Genomic DNA, 21,157 nt, shown 5'->3' on the forward strand with positions numbered 1-21,157 from the left:
TCCTGCCAGCAGCCTGGGGGGGGGAGCAGCAGCGCCGCCGGGGCGGGCACACACGCCACTCACACACATCACCGACACATCACAACACAACCACTCACACAATTTTCTCTATCTGACCGGCTGGTTCAGGGCAGTTCACTGAAATCATGGTGCAGACAGGATTTTTCTGGGCTGCTGGAAACAATCAGGTCTGATGTAATAAAAGCCTCCATTGTCAGAACTCTCACACTCTCTCTCATCGATCTCTTCTCTCGTATCGTCCCTCTCTCTCTCTCTTCTCACCCACACAGGCTCTATCTCTCCACACACACACTCACACACTCACTTACTCACTCTCACACACACACACACACACATACACAGAAAACAAACACACACACACACACACACTCACACACACACACAGAAAACAAACACACACACACACAGGCGCGCACACACCCAATAAAAACACTTTCTCAAAATCTAACAGGTGACTTATTTTTATCTCAAAATAGTGAGCTGTGACTGAAAGGTGAGGAGTTAGCATCTCTGTTTAGTCTGGAAGTGTGTGTTTTGCATTCAGAATAACAATTTAATTTTATTGAACATAATCTGAGTTGTCCATGATTGGGTTATGCGCTGGTGTTTTACGCACTGGGCCGTGTGCTGTTGACCCTGCGGGCGTGTGTGTGTCCACCTGCTGTTTGCTGATGGGCTTCTGAAGCTGTGAATCCGCTCGGATCTGATGCTTGTAGATCTGTGGAGGAACAGAAGGATGAACACCGAGTCTCATACGACAGAACAGACACACACTCTGAGCTAGGGATGAAAATTTCTTATCACGATAATAGTGACCAAAAATAATGCGGTTATCAGTATTATCACGGTATTGTTAAAATGTGCTGGAAATGTTGAAAAAGTACTGACACATAAATCAGTGTTAGGAAGGTTACTTTGGAAATCTAATCGGTTACAGATTACAAGTTATCTTATTTAAAATGTAATTGTTATTTTAATTATTTGAATTGTTTTGTTGGTTTCTTATAACTGATTACATTTGATTACATTTTTATTACTTTTCTAAATTTCTTATGATTTCAAATGTTATTTTCAAACATGTAAAGCAGGCAGGGTTAACATTACAGTACTCAGCACTGATTACTGTCACTTTCACTTGAATTAAGATCATAATAACTTAATTTTAAAGCACAGCCACCACAAAATCAAACAGACTTAAAGGTCATTCTGAGGTTAAATACAGATTTAAAGAAATAATTTAGTAGCTATGATACTGTTTTTGAAATCAAATCTTTGCATAGTTACGACTATTTATTAAAAAATAAAGCATATACTGTACATTAACCCAAATAGGAAATAAAACAGTTATCGAATAAGCAAGTGTCCTAAACTCCTAAAACCTAGCGAATGAAGCCAGTGAAGAGCAGCAGCTGAAGCTCTCAGTAATTCTCCACACGTCAGGAATCCAGCACATGTCCTCCAGCAAATGCACTGCAACACACCGCATTGTTTAAATGACACTACAATACACAACACTGTCCTGTTGCCCTCATAGTGTTGTGTAAATGAGTCACTATCACATTCTTCACACTATAATAACCACCACTTACTCAATATGCGAGCGTCTCCTGGGTCAGGTCAGTCAGACAGTGTCTGATAACACACAGTAGAATGATAATGTAAATCAAATTATGTTAAAATACTACAACACAAGATATAGGACAACATAGACATTTAAAGGGACTCACCAGCATTACCTGTGATGTTTAAAGAAGGCACTGATGAATTTGGTTACTCTAACGTGTGTTTGGGAGGGACTGATCAGATGACACACCGCAAACAAAACACCTATTCATATTCTAAATTAATTTTTATATTTTTTCTTTTCATTTTAATTGTAGTTAAATTTTTAGTATATTTGGTGGAGTTTTTTGTTTACCTTTTTATTAGTTTTTTTTTCTCTATATAGCCATATAGTTTTTATTATGTTTTATTTTTTTAAAGTTATAGTTATTTTTAATTATTCGTTATTTTAGTGCATCAAGTTACACTAATAGAAAATTAGAAATGCCGCTTTGGCAGCTAACTAAAAATATGGTTTAAAAATAATAAACATGTTTAATAAATAAGTTTGGTTTGTTTTTTATATTTACTCGTTTGCTATTTATTTTAATTTAGTTTATTTTCTTTCAAGTATCCAAAAAATATTTATTAATACATTCAGTTAACCCTGAAATGCATCTGAAGCAGCTGTGCTCTCTTTCTCTACTGTGCTGAGATGTGGCAGATTTATGTTCAGAATATCATGAATATTTTATAAATAAGTGCTTGTGTAGTAGGCTTGGAGAATATGAGTGGTGTGTGTCAGTGATATTGAGGTCAGATTAAAGCTCAACAACAACAAAAGAACATAAACAACAGAGCAAAGCATGCTACATCGTCACTAATCCCAAACATATCAGTAGGCTACTTTATAATATTTACACAAAACATCAGCACTCTCTGAATTTTCTTAAAGCACTAAGAGGCGGATGCACGTTTCTGATTCATAAACAAGCATGATAATTACTGTGATATAATGAAATGTTTTATAATAGTGTGATTATTTTAATTAAATAATTATGTACTGTTTTGTAGGATGTTATGTATTCGGACGCGGTTTCTTTAAATGTGCATAATAACCGAGTATCAGAGATCAGACAACAACACGCCGAAAAAACACGAGAATACAGCGCAAACCCACCGAGAACGACATGATAACGGAGTTAATGTACATCGAAACGAAATGTAATCCATCGGAGAAGAATGAGTCTGAGAGCGAACTGCTTGAAAATGGTTTTAGTGTGATATTCTGATCTCGTTCATGAATGTTGATGATGAAGCTCCGAGACTCACCTCACGGCCGCGGCTCAAATCAACGCTCCGCTCCCTACATAGACAGCACCAGATCACCAGACGCTCGTTCCATGTTGTGCACTAGGCAGGGACCTCGAGAGGTGTGAAGACACCGAGCAGGTGTTGCTGAAACCTGAAGCAGAAGAGAAGAGAAGGGTGGGCACCGACAAACACACTAAATAAATGAATGAATGTGAAATAATGCACAACATACTAATGTATGATTATTAATTAAGATCAGTGTTTTACAGATTACAAGTTACTCTATTTAGAATGTAATAGGCTAAGAGGTGTAACTATTTTAAATACTTTATTAAAGTAATGTAACTGATTGCATTTGATTACTTTTTGATTACTTTTTTAATTTCGTATATATGTTTTCAACTGTTAATCATTTTGAAACAATTAAAGCAGGCAGGTTTAACCTTACAGTAGAACTCAACACTGATTACTGTCAGACTTTCAGAATCACTCATCACTTGAATTAAGATTATAAAAAAATCATTTTAAAGCACAACCACCACAAAGTCAGACTTTAGCACCTATTTTTTTCTGAGATGATTTTGAGGTCAAATACAGATTTAATATATCCTAAGACATAGTAATAATAATAAAGCTAAATAGTGTTACTTTTGTATTAAAACAGTTTGTAATTATTTAAAATAAATATGTTCAGCTGCTATATTTCCTCCATTCAGATGAAACAATAACTATGCAACTGGTTCAGTGTGGTAAAGGCAGCATGTGACTTTCAGTCAGCGCCTGCCTATGTTGACCCGGGGTAATAATTCTATAATTAGATTAAATCCAAGGGGATATGTGACCTTATAAAGGCTATTCAGAGATGAATGAATAAAAAGCAGAGAGGACGTGTTCACTGTGACAATTCTGTTATTAACGCGTAACTCTACAGGCTAATCACTTCAGCATTCATTATTCCATTGAGTCAAGCGGCTCATTACTCTGCCACGAGTTACATCGAAACACATCAGAACATGTCATGTATTCAAGAACATGGCAGTGGATTTATTGTCTAATTTAGTATTTATTGTCATTCGTCTGATATAATAGACACATTGTAGAACATATGAAAGAATATGGTTTTCACATGCTTTATATGCACAGAAGTCTCAACAATCATGAGTCACCTTGATGACAAGGGTGTTTTGCATCAATAGCAGAGGGCCCAGGACCGAGCCCTGGGGGACACCTGCGTCGGATATGAGCTTTGATGGTGGAATCTAATAACTGTTGACCAATTAGTCAAAGATGCAAAGCATATGTGTCTTGAAAAGGAGCGGTTTCATTCAACTAGAAAACACTGCAAGACTATTTTGGGGGTTAAACTGATCAGCATACTTTAACTTTACACTTAATATAATTGGAATTCAGCAGTAACCTTTTTTTTCTACACTCTATGTTTATTTGGTGGTGGGGGGGGGTAAAAAGTGAGAAATAACTTAATGCTGTCCATTGTCTCTGATGCATGTAGTCAAAAACCAACATTGTTAAAAAGAAAAGTTCTTTATTGGCATCAATGGTTCTGTGAAGAAAATCCATGGAATCTTTCCATTGCACAAAAGGTTATTTAGATTACAAAAATGTTCTCCACGATAAGAAAACATGGTTCTTTTAAGAGCAGTTCACTTAAAGGTTGTTTGGGAACCCAAATGGTTCTTTTATGGCATTGTTGTGAAAACCCCAGTTTCAAAACTTTATTTTTTAAGAGTGAAATTTCAGAAAGCTGTGTTAATTCACCTGTCTGATGTTATGCCACATCACGGGCCGTTAATGACGCACATCCCTGTTACTGGACAATGTAGTGACCAGTTCACTGACCTAATCAGGTCACATCATTATCATTTAGATGGCTCCTTGATTGTAGCTAACAGGTAATAACGTGATAAAATCACGCAGCAAAGAGGTATAAAAAGAGTCTCCTCACATTGTACAAATGAACATCGCTGCTTAAAAGCTGAATCGCTTCACTAGCTCTCAGTTTCAGCCTTGGTAAAGTAAGTACAGCATCTTTATTAAGAGTACTGTAATATTTAGAGTCTGTTGTGTTATTTTTGAGTCTCTGCACAGATATGTCTGGAGGTCTGCTCTCAGTGGTCGGTCTGCTGTGTCTGCTGTCCGTTTGCTCGGCCTGTTACATCTCTAACTGCCCCATCGGAGGAAAACGAGCCGTACAGGATTGGCCATCTCGACAGGTGCGTTAATACACTTCCTGACCTTAAATTGAACAACTGAGCTTTAATTTCCTTGTTCCCTGCAGTGCATGTCATGTGGTCCTGGCGATCGTGGTCGGTGTTTTGGTCCCAGTATCTGCTGTGGTGAAGGTATCGGCTGCTTGGTTGGCTCTCCAGAAACACTCCGCTGTCTGGAAGAAGATTTTCTTCCTTCTCCATGTGAAGCTCCTGGAAAAGCTTGCGGTTATGAGGGACGCTGTGCTGCTTCCGGGGTCTGCTGTGACTCAGGTCAGCTTTACCCATTTCATATCTTATAAAAAAGTAATCGTACTTGATGACTATACTAAAGTATTATTTTGGGGGATTTGTATTTTACTCAAGTGCAATTTAGACTTGATCACTATATGTGAGTCATAAGGGTCAGTTTTTTAAATTGAAATTTATAAGCTAAGAGATAAATAATCTTTCCATTGATGTGTGGTTTGTTAGGAGGACATTATTTGTCTGAGATACAACTATTTGAAAATCTGGAATCTGAGTGTGCAAAAATATTAAAATATTGAGAAAATCATCTTTAAAGTTGTTCCAATTAAGTTCTTAGCAATGCATATTACTAATCAATAATTAAGTTTTGATATATTTACGGTAGGAAATTTTCAAAATATCTTCATGGAACATGATCTTTATTTAATATCCTAATGATTTTTGGCATAAAAGAAAAATCTTAAGACTGGTTCTGTGGTCCAGGGTCACATATTATACTTGGTTACTTTTCTGAGGAAAAACTGTACTTTTTACCTCTTACAATTTTATTTTAACTTTTTTTTTAACAAATGTTTGCAGATTGTTTTCTTCCATATTACGTACATCAAACATGGGAAATTAAAATGCTGTGTGTGAGAACTAATGTTTGTTTCTGTATGTCAAGCATACACTTTCATCTGGGACATTTCTATGATAATCAAATCTGAAGAAGCATATTGAGCTTTTTTTGCAGTTTAATTTACTTTTTCACTTTCACTCAAGTTTTCACTCAGTATCTGCTTTCACTTAAGTATAATTTTGGAGGTGAAATTTAGATTTGAACTTAAAAGGATTAGAGGTGATTAAAGAAGAAAGCTTTGGTAAAATCCGGCTGGTGGACATAAATGACAATATGAATAAAGAAAACGAGAGATTTCACAAGTTATCTTAATAATTAATGGGAAATTATCCAGTAATTTACCTGGTTAGATTACAAATAAATCTAGAGTAAATGAATGGTATTTTGACTTCTATGTGTATCCACCTAACTGTAATCGATGGTTTGTACATGACTCAGAGGGCTGCAGTATGGATCAGTCGTGTGTGGATGGAGACACTGATGGTCCAGCCGGCAGCACCCAAGATCTTCTGCTAAAGCTGCTACACCTCTCAAACCACGCCCACCCCAGACTCCACCAGTGAAACGCTCACAGAAGAGTGACATCATCTCAGGAGGAGCCGCCCAACAACCACAATGACTCACCACCTACTTTTTGTAAACAAGTTTGTATAGCCGCTAGATATTTGTATGGCTAATACATAGAAGCGGATATTAGTAGTGCTGTATTGAGCTGCAGCTATTAAACTCTGTTTAAACTCTGAAATCCTCTGTTTAAGTGCATTTCATCACAGAGACAAATCTATTCTGTACATTTTCTGCATTTTGTCTCATCTGCGTCATTGCTTTGTGCAACAGAGCTTCTCACTACAAACTACTGTCCCATATTAACAGGAGTTAAGGTCCAAAAACTTGCTTGCTAGGGGGTTTAGGGGGCATATGGTGAAGTGCAGGTAAATGATAACAGAATGATAAAAGAATTTTAATAATTGGGTGAACATTACCTTTAAATTTCGAGCACAGACCAGCCAAGGGCATGTATACAAAGCTGGCAACACTTGGGAGTTTCATGCCAAAAACAGGACATTTGCAAAATGTTTATTTTAAGTGAAATGACTGTCCTAACCACAAGCTGTAAACACACGTCAGAGACAAGTGTTTTATGATGTTCTGGTGAAGATCTGAGGATGATAAGTAAATTTACCACAAGGCTATAAGAAAAGTGGGTAACACTACTTAAAGTCTTTTATGTAGAATGCATTAGAAAGGGTTATTAATGGTATAATGCATTTTAATTATTCATAATGTGGGTTGTAATACATTATATCTTGTCGTAAATAATTATAACCAAATTTAAAAAGCATAGTGAAACAATGAATTGTTTTTATATTGTATTATGCATTTTAATTATTAGTGCTCACTTATGCTACAATAAAACCTTCTTAAGCTAAACAATATTTCATATCACACACACACACACACCTGACGGCTGCAATAGCAGAAAAACAAGGATTTCTAAGAAAAGATTCACAGCGAGATTCTGTTGTTTATTCAGAGCAATAAAAGATACTGACAGACTTTTATAGGAGTGATAATGTGCATGTCAGCTGTGCAATGCTGATGCTTATAGGAGACTCAATCAATGCAGGATTTATTATATTCTTAATCAGTGTTGGGCAGTAACTAGTTACTAGATTTCAGTAATAATATTACAGTTACGATCCATAGTTACTTTCTATGCCTCAAAACCTACTAATCTGAAGTCCAACAATCCAATAGTTCCATAGATTTTTTTTCCTAATTTTCACAATTTGCACAAGCACATGAAGTCACCAGTGCAGCAGGCATATGGAATATAAAAAACATGGTGCATGTCCAGGTGCATGTCATTCATGGTTAAAAAACTGTGAGTTTCTCAGGTGTTGAAAGCAAATCTGATATGCAGGCTTTTTAAATCATAGTTTTCACAATCATTTTACAGTTTAGCATGTTAATATAGTCCCTGATGTTGGTTCAAAAGAACATTGCCACCAAAACAGCAGCTTTTATTTTGCCAGCCCAAAGTTTGCAGGTGTGCAAATTAAATTGCCCGAACAAGTTCAATCTGACAGAGCGTTCTTTTAGGGACATTTCAGAATGTCCTCACATTAATAAACAATTCAAAACAATAAAAAAGCTGAAAAATTAAATCAAAACAAATTTTGTTAAAAAAAAGTGACTACCATTAAACTCAGTGAACCGGACGTATTTGATCAAAGTGTTAATTATCCTATTTTTAATTTTCCTTGTGCATTCTCAACTGAATCGTTGTTAAAGTCATTGGTGTCATTATTCAGGTTTGTAACGATATGTTTCCAAAGTGTTTTTTAGACAAAGCTGTCAATGTGATAGCTGTTACTTTCACAGCGCTGTTAGGATGAGCCAGTCACAACAGTAAACACAAACATAACACAGCGTCCTAACAAATCCAAACTGGAACCAAAAACTAACGAATGTTTACATGAAGTGATTACAGATGATGAGGTCTGAAAATCTCAACACAATATATAATTAAATGTGACCCTGGAGTTTATTTTTAGTAAAATCAATGTGATATGTGACTACATCATCTGAAAGATTAATAAGTGTTATTTCTTTTGATTTTTGGTTTGTTATGAGTAATATATTTGTTGATGTGTGGTTTGTTGGGAGCAAAAAAAAATCTAAATGTTGAGAAAATCATCTTTAAAGTTGTTCCAATGAAGTTCTTAGCAATGCATATTACTAATCAAAAATTAAGTTTACAAAATATCTTCTTGGAACATGATTTTTTTTTTCATAAAAGAAAAATGTATAATTGTGACTCATACAATGTATTGTTGTCTATTTCTACAAATATACCTGTGCTACTGATGACTGCTTCTGTGCTGCAGGGACACATATAATAAATGTAAAGATAACATAATATTTACATCAACTTTTAGCAGCTGAAATTTTCATGACATTTTTGACACTTAAACTAAAAAGTGTGAACTATAACATATAAAAGTGTCTAATCACTTGAGGATTTAATTAATAATTCTTTATTTTTTTAAACTCAATTTCTTCTTAGACATAAAAATTCAAGTCTTGATTATACTACCAAACTAAATATCAAACTAAATAAACAAAAAGAGCACTTGTTAACACTGTTATTGCTCAGGAACATATAACAGTTGATGTAACACATATTGATATTGTAACATTTTATATATATAAATGGGGTAATTTGTAACAGTGGGAACCTGGCATCAAATAGCCAACAACAGTAAAAACAACAATAAACCACAAAACTATTCATGAAACAACAGCTTGTAAAAGGTCACGTATGGGTACAAAATATAAAAATAAAGTGTAATGACTGAAGTTTATGATTGAATTTCTACTATTTTATTTGAGATTATGAATGGCTGCAAAGATGAAGTTGAGACAGATGCAGTTTAGGACGGTTCTGTTGGTTTGTGTTTTATTGGTAAAACGTCGTCTGAACCAACATGAGAAGAAACTCAACTTGCTAATGTAAGTGAGGTGTTTAATAGATCCTACAGTTAAAACAGTGATGAAGGACAGAAGCGTGACCAGGAACATTATCTTAAAATCATGTGAAGATCAGCTGTTATTTCAGCATAACCTTTGGACATTTATTCCAAACTAAGCTTTTCCTCAGCGGTTTAATCATAATCTGTCTTTGTATAATCTTATTGTGCATTGATAGGTTTAAAGTCTGATGAAACAAACCCTCATTGAGCACAGATGAGTGAAACACCGACTGTTCCAAAGCCCAAACAACGGCATTTCTGCCGTCTTCCTCTGGAACGGATCTGAAGAAACTGACGGTGAGGGATTAGACGATGTCCGATGAATCGTGTGTGACTGAATGATGATGCTGATGTGTTTCTGCAGCTGCTGATGGATTTCTCTGGGAAATACCAGCTGGAGTCTCACGAGAACTTCGAGGCCTTCATGAAGGCCGTTGGTGAGAGAAACACATTTACATCCTTAAACACTGCTGTGATCTGAAACATATCATCTGCACTCTTCAAAATAAAGCTGCTTCACAGTGATGCCATAGAAGAACCCTTTTGTCTAAATAGTTCCATAAAGAACCTTCTTTCACTAAAGCTTCTTTTGTGGCGAAAGAAGGTTCTTCAGATTATAAAAAGAAAGAGATGCTACTTTAAAGAACCTTTGACTGAATGGTTCTCTGTGGAACCAGAAATGGTTCTTCTATACATCGCTGTGAAGCACCTTTATTGATGTGATAAGAGGTCAATTATGTTATGTCAATTATGTCAGCAATTTTTTTTTTAATCTAAATGAAAATAAGACCGAGGTCATTTGGTTTGAGAACTCTGAGTCTCATGTTCTCTCTGATTTGAGGAACTAGTTAAGAATCTTGGGTTCAGTTTGACGTCTCTCTGAAATTTGATAAACAGATCGAGTCGGTGGTTAAATCTTGTTTCTTTCATTTGAGATTACAGCTTTTTTCAGCTGCTTACACACATTTTCAAAACTTTGCATCTTTTTTTCTCCAAACTTTACACACAAATCCAAGAATCACACACAAAATGCAAAACACCTCTCATCTCTTGCAAAATGAAGCACTGCATTCAAAATATCACAAAAACTCAAAAGCAAACATTTGCAAACACCTTTGTCATAATATAAATTCCTGTTAGATTTGTGTGTGTTATAGAGAACTGTGTGTTGTGTTGTGCAAAAAGTGTTTTATGAAACTGAAAACCGAGTCAGAGTCTGAGAATTAGTGTATGAATTTTGAATTTTGAAAAGCTTATCCATGCCTTTATTTCTGTAAGACTGGACTACTGTAATTCCTTGAATGCAGATGTGAGCCAATCACTGTTAACTCGTTTACAACTAACTCTGTACTTAACTAATGCTGCCGCTAGATTATTGATGGGTGTTCGTAAACGCCAGCGTGTAACACCTAATTGATCTACTTTACATTGACTTCCAATTCATTACAGGGTTGATTTTAAATTATTTATCTTAGGTTTGACACAATCTGGCACCCTCTTATTTAACTGATCTTTTACACGTACACAAACCCCAAAGGAGTCTAAGGTCATCAAACCAGATGATTTTAGACATCTCTAGGACAAGATTAAATAGTTTGCCTTTATATCTTAGACTTTCACCTTTCTTTGGGCTCTTTTAAAGGAAATTTACTAACCAGTAGGCTTTTGGGCATCACCAGGATTGACTTCTTAGCAAGTGCGCACTCTGTTTTTTTACTTTGTGAGTTTCGTTTTCATTTGCTTATATTTTTTTAATTTTTTTGTCCTTCTGAGATTTTGTTTGGTCCATTTTTTATTAAATAAAAAAACAAAACCAGAGAAAGAGAAATGTGTTTGTGCTGCAGGGGCCGGGTGATGAGAGTCGAGATAAGGCAAAGGACACACGGCATCTAGAGAATCATCAGGACGTGAGGAAAGCGGAATAAAGGACTTAAAGTGACGGTGACGGAGGGGGAGGGGGAACCCCCGGGGGGGGGGGGTGTGGTAACCAAAGTGGTCCCTGTGTACTCGTTTTTTTTCTGTGGGTAGACAGAGTGTGTGAAAGGATGACGAAGAGGAGTCGTGAACTGGGAGACCTTCATGGAGAGGGGGGAGAGGGAACCAGGAAAACGCTTATAACGTAAGAGCACAAGTGCACTGACTGTCATCGACGCTCTGAACCCCCGATATGTTCAAAGAAAAAAAAATTATTTGTGTGCTTATGGTAACTTTGAAGGATCTTTTGTTAGCATTATAAATGTTTTTACTGCCATTTTGATCACTTCACAGAGGGAATAATGAGCTAGCATGTCATAAAAAAAAGTAAAAACCCACCCCACCCCCCCCCCGGATATATCAGGCTATTATAATAAGTAAATACTTATTGTATGATAGTTTTTAACAACAATAACAAAAACATTGTAATTTTATTACTTAAAGCAACTTTAACTGAACTTTAAACTCGTTTGAGAGGTTCTTTGTCATTTTTTTGAACTGCTGTACCTAAAATACTTAAAACGCTTAAATGGTCATTAAAAAAAAAAAAAAAAGTACCGCAACATATTTAATAAAAAACATACAGAAATACTAAACTTTAAATAAAATGAAAACAGAAACAAAATACTAATTCAAAAATATTAATAAAAATTATATCTCTCTTTATATAAATTAAATAAAAAATACTTAGCATTATGGCATTATGTTGATAATTAAGCACATTCCTACCAATTTCTTATTACTGTAAAGTGAAAAAACAAACCCAATCACTATAATATAGTATGTAATAAACAAAATGACAATCATTCTGTACTTTACAGTCAGTACTGACAATCATTCTACTTTATTTGTTTTATGGTAATGTAAAAAATGCTTGTGTTTATTATTTATGAGGAATTGCTTGTTCCTTATTTGTAAGTTGCTTTGTATAAAAACATCTGCTAAATGAATAAACGTGATGTGAATTCAGGGGAAAAATTAGGTCACCTGTATGTACAACAAATCTTAAACCAAAACATTCTATAAATAAGTGTTTTATAGTGAAATTGATCTGTTTTTAACTAATATTGATGAATATTAAAGCTGTGTGTGTGTGTGTGTGTGTGGTGTGTGTGAGAAAGAGAGAGAGGAGTGTTGTTGTGGAGAGAGTGTGTGTGTGTGTGGTGTTTTGTGTTAGAGAGAGAGAGAGTGGAGTGTGTGTGTGAGAACGTGTGGTGTGTGTGTGTGGTGTGGTTGGTGTGAGAGAGAGAGAGATTGAGTGTGTGTGTGGAGAGAGTGTGTGTGTTGTGTGTGTTGTGTGAGAGAGAGAGAGAGATCGTTGTGTGATTAGTGGTGTGTGTGTTGTGTGTGTGTGTTTTTGTGTGTTGCTGTGTGTGTGGTGGTGTGTGTGTGTGTGTGTGTGTGGGTTGTGTTACCAAATGTCCCCCAAGGATAGTAAACCTGAAATTACATAAAAAAAAATGTAAAAAAAAAGATAATTAAATGAGGTTTGATCTGGAAAGTGTAACAAGCAACAGTTTTCTGTAAGAGGATGTTTGGGTCCGGGATAGAAAATGGTGTTTTGGTCAGTATAAAAGTATAGAAGTCTATGGAAGTCCCCACAATTCACAGAAACCTAACATGCGTGTGCGTGTGCGTGTGTGTGTGTGTGTGTGTGTGTGTGTGTCAGAGTGTGGTTCACATGGACGGGAATAAGCTGAGGGTGTGTGTGAAGGGGATCGAGTCTCTGACAGAGCTGAACGGAGACACCATCATTAACGTAAGACTGAACACCATCATCATCATCATCATCACCTTCATCACTGTACAGCACCTGAAGCTCAATCCCGTGTCGTTTCAGATCCTCACCTTCGACGGCATCGTCTACAAGCGGTTCAGCAGACGCATCTCCTGATCAGACGCAGGTGACCTTCTCACACACACACACACTCAACACAGCATCTGCTCAGAGCCTTTATTACACTGCACACTGATCTCAGCTTCATCAAGTGGCTTTGATTAGGTTCTCCAGACATCACTAGTGCCTGCCTGGCAGCCAGCTTCCTCAAGGCACAAGAGAGAATCACTCCATCTACTTGAAATGCTTTTTGCTCCATTCCCTCCTGGCTTGCCGATCGGGCCAGAAAACAGGCCACACACCCACTGCATCACACAGCCACTCTCTGGACCTATTCTCAAGCCACAAGAGGATCCAGGTGGCTTCAAACAGACAGGCGGAAAGAAAGCATCCAAAATAATTGTATGTATTTGAAAGCTTATAGGATTTTCCATCCCAAACCATATCTTTCCAGAGTTTCTTTCTCATGCACAAATAAAACTTAATAGCTTCATTCCTCTCTCTATTCGAAGCATGGCTCATACTTCAAACATGGTGAAAATGCCCAACCGTGGGCCACTCCTTCTCTTCACCCATGATGCCGCCTTTAAGTTTTCAGCCACCTGAATCTCAAAACAAAAATTGTAACTTGGGTTCAAACTTCACCTCCACTCTTTATTAAAATTAAAAAACTATGCACTTTCACTGTTAGAGTTAATGTCTGAATTTTTTGTTCGTTTATATTCTACACCTGTCTATCTCTATGTGTGTGTGAACGTGTGTGTGTGTTGTGTGTGTGTGTTGTGTGTGTGGTGTGTGTTTGTGTGAGTGTGTGTGTGTGTGTGTGTGTGTGTGTGGTGTGTGTGTGTGCGTATATATATGTGTGTGCCCGTCGTGTGTGTGTGTGTGTGGTGGTGTGTGTGTGTGTGTTTGTGTGGTGTGTGGTGTGTGCTGGTGGTGTGGGTGGTGTGTGTGTGGTGTGTGATATAAATATGGAATGATAATGATATTTAAAAAAGGACATCTCAGCTGTTTGAGGTTCTCTGGCAAGCAAAGTAATCTATAGTTAGCAAAATAAAACAAAATTAATATTGACCACACACATGTTCTGTTCATCTTTTTATGTAAGAATTCCTCTTTCATCATATAGCTAATTGAGTTTTAGTTTGTGCTAAAAGCTTGTTTGCAAAAGCCACAAAACAACAAGAGTATTAATAGCATAGATAATATTTACAGAAATTAAAGTAACATTTTGGCTTGTGCCTTTAAAAACACTTATAAAGATTTAGCAAAATTATTCTTCTAATAAAACAATCTTTTTTACTTTTTCTAAAATGCTTTTATCTTCCTATAAAGAAATACTGCTCTTATATTGACTGTCAAGTTGTTCAAACCAAACCTCGACTTCAAATATGAACTAACCAAAAATTGTGACAAAAATAGCAAAAAACACCACACTATGAAAGTAATAAATAGAAATTTTGAATGATGATTTAACCATGATTTCTATAGAGATTTAGATAAAAAAAAAAATACAAAGTACAAAAGTTTAGCTGTAAAAACTTATTTCTTATTGGTTTGTAAAGTATAATTTAGATTCCCTAGTATTTTAATATTCCTCCAATGGTTCTTCTCAAATATGATTATTGTTAAACTGTATCTATTCGTGCGTCACATTGCTGTGATCTCTTCTGAACATCATATAACATTGAGTTTTTCTCTTACAGTCTTGTGTTGTATGTGGCCTCAATAAAGCTCAATGTAGAGTGTTTGATTCAGCACCCAGTGATGTTCAGTGTGTTCTGACTGATGATGATGAGGCGTTTGCAGCGGTGTGTGTTTACCTCCAGGTCTTGGGACGGGGGTGATGAGCTCCGTGTGTGCATGATGAGGATGGCGTAAGCGCGACAGACCAGCGATTGTGCGGTCTCGTCAGGCCGGTGTGCCAGTGTGAGACGCCGCTCTCATGAGGGGTCATGCCAGCTGAGCGTTATGGGCGGATAGAGCTTCCTGAGAGGGACCAGCGTCAAGACACTGGGTTCACAATCTCTGGAACTAAGGAGCTTTACGTCAGGGCCGGATGTACCTCTTATGTGACATACACTATACTGCCAAAGTATTGGGAACACCCCCTTCTACTGTAACAGGTTTGACTGCTTTATTATTTCATGAGTACAGATCTTAATGTTAAGCAATTAAGATCATTCTAGGGAATCTGTGTGCGTCTGTTTTAAAGCAACAGTTCGGAAAGGACTCTTTCTATTCAACATATCAAGGCTCTGTGTAAAGGCAAGGTTCGGTGTGGAGAAAATTGATGGTCTGCTGTGACTTTAATGCAGCCCTTGAGTGGCAAAAACTAATCACCAAACACCAATCACTTGACATATGAATCAGTCATTTAGACACCTCCAAAATGTTGAAAACAGAGAGATAGAAAATAACATTTTTTTAAATACACAAACTATTGTTCCATCTTTGGTGCCACAGTCTTGGAATTCATTTTTCTGATCTAAAGAAGGGGGTAATACGTTTGTCCATCTCAGATGTATGTACATGTCACTGGTGTTTGGTGATGAGTGTTTGAAAATAGGTCTGTATTTAAAGTCACTCCAGAGGGTGTTCAAGACCAGTCAAGTTCTTCCACACTGACTCTTTTTTTTTTTGAGCCCCAGTTTTTATACACAGACCGTTTATTAGGTGTTAGAATAGAAAAGAGTTCTGTATCAAATTGTGCTATAAAATTAGAAGTACACAATTCCCTAGAATACTGTAAACATTAAGATTTGTACTCATGGAAATAACTAAAACAGTCAAACCTGTTCATTAAAAGGGGCACCAAAACTTTTGTCAATATAGTGTAGGCAAAATAAATGTTCCAGGGCCCCCTTCTCTAATGCTTTATATACTGTATTATTACAATCCCAGCAAACAAAAAAATGCTTTGTAATGAGTGGAAATCATTACAGGAGTCCTCTTCTGCAATAAGCACAAATTCATAGAAGATCAAATATAGTTCTGGGAGAAAGACTCCGGCCTCATAGCCACTTTACCACTTAAGTGATTACTGCAAAGCATAATTTATTGCGAAGCGTTATTGTGCATTATTTATCTATGCTCCCACACCTCAAAGATTTTGTTTAGATATTTCATTTCATCATATTTATCCGCGTTTCTGTCCTGAAAACTTGTGTGCGTCAAACCCAATTCACGCACCTCTCCAAACCTTCCAAAACATCATTTTAGAGGCTAATTCACGAGGAGAGTCTGAGCCATTGATCGCGAAAGCTTAAGCGGTTATTAATGCAGTCTAATTCATTTTGATTAGTAATATGCATTGCTAAGAACTTCATTCAGACCTTTTAAAGCGATTTTTCTCAATATTTAGATTTTTTGCACTCTCTCAGATTCCAGATTTTTCAAATATTGTCCTCCTAACAAACAATCATTATCACTTAAGCTTATGATAGTGATTTTAATAAAATATAATTTCATCAATGTCTCCTGGATGGGTAGGTATATAGGATGTATTATAAACCCGGCCCTGTTTCCAGCAGCTCAGCGGACTGACTCCGCGTGTATCCGTCCAGCACCACTGTGCATAACCTGCAGCTGCTGGACTGATGCATGAGGGACGGAGACCTGCGCTGGCGATGCTGAGACATGCATCAGCTGCAGGTAATGTCTCCAAGCTGCGGGATCCTGATTCTCCAGACCTTTCGGCAGAGCTTCACCACCCTGGCTTAATAAAACTCTCTCTGATTCTGATTCTAGACCGAGCAGTGACACGACGGTCATTTTGTTTCTTAAGTGAATAGTTGAGCGGGTCATATGGTTTCCTGGAAACATTGCTCAAAAAGTTGCTCCGTGTATCATCAGCGTATGACAGATTCCTTGTGTGTGTCAGCACACCTGGCAATAAAGCTCTCTCTGATTCTGATTCTGAACCGAGCAGTGACACGACCAGGTCATTTTGTTTTCTTGAAGTGAATAGTTTAAAGAGCCGGTCTTATGGGTTTTTTTAAAAAATATCTCTTTTGCAGTTTTTATCATTTCGAAATCAAATTTCAAATTCGAAATGATATTGAATGTATATTCTAAAAATTACAATGTTTTCTGACCTTAGATGCATTGTAACCTGTTGTAGGGGACCATTTGACCTGCTCTTTCACTTTAGTCTAATCCAAAATCATGGTTTAAACCTGTTTTGTTCAGCAAACGTTTGTCCAGTCAAGTCACCTTTATTAATCTAGCGCTTTTAACAAGTCAGATTGTGTCTAAGCACTTTACAGTATTAAATAAATAGGAAAATAGTGTGTAACAATGCAAAAGGACAACAGTAAACAGTTGATTTTCAGTTAAAGTCAGTTCATGGTTGAGTCAGTGATGTCATCCTCCAGCTCAGCTCAGTTCAGATAGTATCTGTGCAGTCAAGTCGATGATATCACTGGGTGTTAAGTGATATTAAGTATTATTTAAGTTGCTCTAAAAGCAAACAACACTATGCATAGAAGAAACAAACAATATTTTTTAAACTGTAGCCTACTTCGCTTGTGTGTTGATGTGCAGAACACATACTGATTTCCTGACCGCAGAAATTATTTTTCTTGTTAAAAAAGAAAAAGTTTTATTAATTTGCTGCGTGTATTTTAAGTACATAGCACAATATATTATGTATACTTTACAAAGAAATCAAAATAAACAACATTAAGGTAGTTCAAAGTTACTGTAAATTTACTGTAATCTAAAGTAAACATTAAATAAAAATCTTTTTTTTTTTTTTTTTTTTTAATCCAAAGTGGAAATTATATTATAGCTGATTGTTTTTGGTGAGGTTAAGTTGTAAAAAGCCACAAAAAAAAATTATATTAAGTAACATTTTGACTTATGTATAAAGAGACTTTTTTAAATATGTAGTCTTTATAGTAGATCTTATATATATAGACTACAATACAAGACATGTACAAGACAATCTTTTTACTTTGTATGAATTTGTTTTTATTATTATTATTAAAACTGAATCCAAATCATAATATAATTTTTCAAATGCATCACATTTTCTTTTCTTTTTTTTTTTTTTAATTTGTTCTAAAATATAATACTTTTCATGTCACTTTGGCGAACACACAGTGTAAAGTTCATCGCTGACGTATGGAAAAGTTGTTTAGATCCTTTTTTTATTTCTAGTAACCAACTCTTAAATCTCTGTGAAATCAGGACGGTGTTGTGAGACTCACCTCATGGAAGTTTCCTTCAGTCTGAGCCTCTTCGATCTTAACCAGAGCTTGAAGACTGAACTCTGTCACCGCCTTCACCACATCAGCAGACGGCTGCAGACAGACACACCTTAGTGTAAACAAACTCAATAAAAATACAGAAATAAATACAGACAAACCTTAGTGTTAACACTACCAGTGTTAAAGTAACGCTACATGTAACGGAGCTTACACAATTTAATTATTGTAAAATAAATGTAACTGTAATATGTTACAGTCACTGAATAAAAAAGTGTCATTAAATTCATTGTTACTTATGAAAATGTTAATGATTACACAGGAGTTTACATCTGAGTTCAATCATTAGAAATTTAGGAAGTAAAGTAATCAAATGGTCTACTGCTACATTACTTTAATAAAGTAATTGAAAAAGTTATACTTATTGCATTTTTAAATGGAGTAATCCTGTAATCTGTAACTGATTACATTCCAGCCCAGACCGAGATCTGAAAACCTGAAGTCCTCACAACGACTCCAGTACATGACTGTGGTCATCATTCCCTGCCACACAGAGGTGCTCTCATTCCAGATAACATGTGTAAACACATCTGCATGATTGACAGTGTGCTACTGCATCTGGAACCTTGTGTCCCGCCGGTGTTCCTGATCGCCGGCCATCAGCTCATCCTCTGATGCCGCTGCAGTGCTCACACTTGCAGCCTAAGTAATACCGCTTCTGAGCAGCTGCTACGGGCTCCTGAGACGCTTTTAGAAGTCCACGTGAGCCGGGATGGTCAGCCTTTCTCCTTCAGAGATCTTCCCCTGAGCCCTCAGCTTCCATCCCGCCTCGCTCCCAGAGTCACAGAGAGAGAACCGCTCTCTTCACACAGTAATATACATGTATACAACCACTGCTTCTTGTTAGTAAAACACAAAGAAACCTAAATGTGCTTTTTTTGTTGCTCCCATGCTAAATCAAATCAGAAATGTGTCAGGATGAAGAGCCCTCGAGCGAATCTGCTCTGAACATGTGACAGACAGGAGACTAGATTTAGAACGACTAGAACTGACTTTCACTTTCACAGCTGCTTTATGTAATATTCTCTAATCATGAGGAGATCTTTTCTTGTTTTCTCATGTTTTCTGCTGGTTCTTTATAACTTACTTAATACAAATCCAGTTCATAAATGCTGATTATTGCATTAAACTGCAATGAACTTTAGTACATATCGATTAATCAGCTAACATATTTTAACATTTCAAGTTGTGCTTAAATGGCATTAGTTGTACATTATGACCCAACTTGATGTTTCCACCAATAATGCATTTATATATTTTGTAGAAGTAGTTTTATTTATATAGCTTATTTATATAATTCAAGGTCACTTTACATTTCAAATACATTTAGAGAAGAAAAGAAAAAGTTACCCAAAAATTTGCCCTCATGTCGTTCCAAACTTGTACAACATTATTAACTAAAACCACAACCATAAAAAACAAACTATTTTTGTTGCTTCAAAACAAAATAACTGAATAAATAAAACACACACACACACACACACACATATACATGCTTGTTTAAATATATATATATATTATTTCAGTAGAAACTATATATATAAACAAAAAAAAACATGACATACGCACAAAAAATTACCACAACTTGAACTAAATTTAAAGTGATTCAAAATGATTCAAAAATATACATAAATAACGCTGTAAATTTTAGCTCTTTGAATCCCGGGCCGCCTCTTTCTCATACCATTATGCAAGTAAGAGGACTGTCAAGCTCCCAAAGCAACAACAAATGTCATAAAATTGATGGTGCTTTTCTCTACCTTTTTGAAGCATTACAGCATTCACTCGGTAATCACATGCAACAGAGGCTGAAAGTCATCCAGGTTTGAAACGATGTGTGTAAATATGGACAAGGAATTTTATTTTTAGGTGCACTGTTAAGGCCAAGTGGGTGCGATGCTGCCAGGGGTCAAAGGTCAGATGTTGAAGTGTCAATAATCGGACCCACCTGCTCTTTGGAGTGCAGTGAAGTGTCCAGAAAGCCGCCTGACTCAAAGAGAGACACACACGTGGTCAGTTTAACACTCTCCTCTCCAGCTTCTGCATGACTTCACAGGAGCCGAGAGAACCACTCACTCTGCCACAGGATTGAGTGATGACGCTGCAGTTGGGGCCAGTGCCGCATTTCGGATCTGACCAGACACAGATTAGAAAGAGCACTTACTTCAACGGCTTCGCGGCCCCTCTGGATCGCCTCAGCCTGAAGCCGCTGCAGTTCATCTGAGGAATCAGAGAAACATCTTTCTCATCTGAGCTCAGCAGAGACAGCGCCACAGGGACAGGAGCGCGAAGAAAGTGATAAAATCACATCTCCAATTTTTTCTGGGATTTTATCGAGCAATGACACTTGTATAAAAGGTTTTGCTGAGTGTGTTATTGTGCTGATGTCTCAAAGACTACTGTGTAAAAAAACCTATATTCTTCATATTCTGTGTGGTGGTCAGTTCACAGCAGCTAGAGAAATTGACCTGTTCCAATAAGTTTAAATTGGATTTTTAACTTTCTGGAGCATTTTTTTCCTTTATATAAAAACCTTTTTTTTTTAAAGTGCGAATCTTACCTTGTGTCAA

At 36.5% G+C, this 21,157-nt stretch overlaps 2 protein-coding genes across 2 annotated transcripts; both read left to right on the top strand.

Annotated features, from left to right (window-relative positions):
* The first annotated feature begins 4,850 nt into the window (after positions 1 to 4,850).
* LOC109076367 (isotocin-neurophysin IT 1-like) lies at positions 4,851 to 6,715 on the top strand. The gene is made up of 4 exons (XM_042750775.1): positions 4,851 to 4,910; positions 4,984 to 5,108; positions 5,174 to 5,375; positions 6,409 to 6,715. Exons 2-4 carry the CDS (start codon positions 4,986 to 4,988, stop codon positions 6,531 to 6,533), a joined length of 450 nt encoding a protein of 149 aa, XP_042606709.1. The 5' UTR covers positions 4,851 to 4,910; positions 4,984 to 4,985; the 3' UTR covers positions 6,534 to 6,715.
* A 3,067-nt stretch (positions 6,716 to 9,782) lies between these two features.
* LOC109048563 (fatty acid binding protein 1-A, liver) lies at positions 9,783 to 13,384 on the top strand. Its single transcript, XM_042757434.1, has 4 exons — positions 9,783 to 9,803; positions 9,871 to 9,978; positions 13,078 to 13,239; positions 13,321 to 13,384. Exons 2-4 carry the CDS (start codon positions 9,877 to 9,879, stop codon positions 13,372 to 13,374), a joined length of 318 nt encoding a protein of 105 aa, XP_042613368.1. The 5' UTR covers positions 9,783 to 9,803; positions 9,871 to 9,876; the 3' UTR covers positions 13,375 to 13,384.
* Positions 13,385 to 21,157: the final 7,773 nt, after the last annotated feature.

This window comes from Cyprinus carpio, chromosome A5 (assembly GCF_018340385.1).
Source record: "Cyprinus carpio isolate SPL01 chromosome A5, ASM1834038v1, whole genome shotgun sequence".
Classification (NCBI taxonomy): Eukaryota; Metazoa; Chordata; class Actinopteri; order Cypriniformes; family Cyprinidae; genus Cyprinus; species Cyprinus carpio.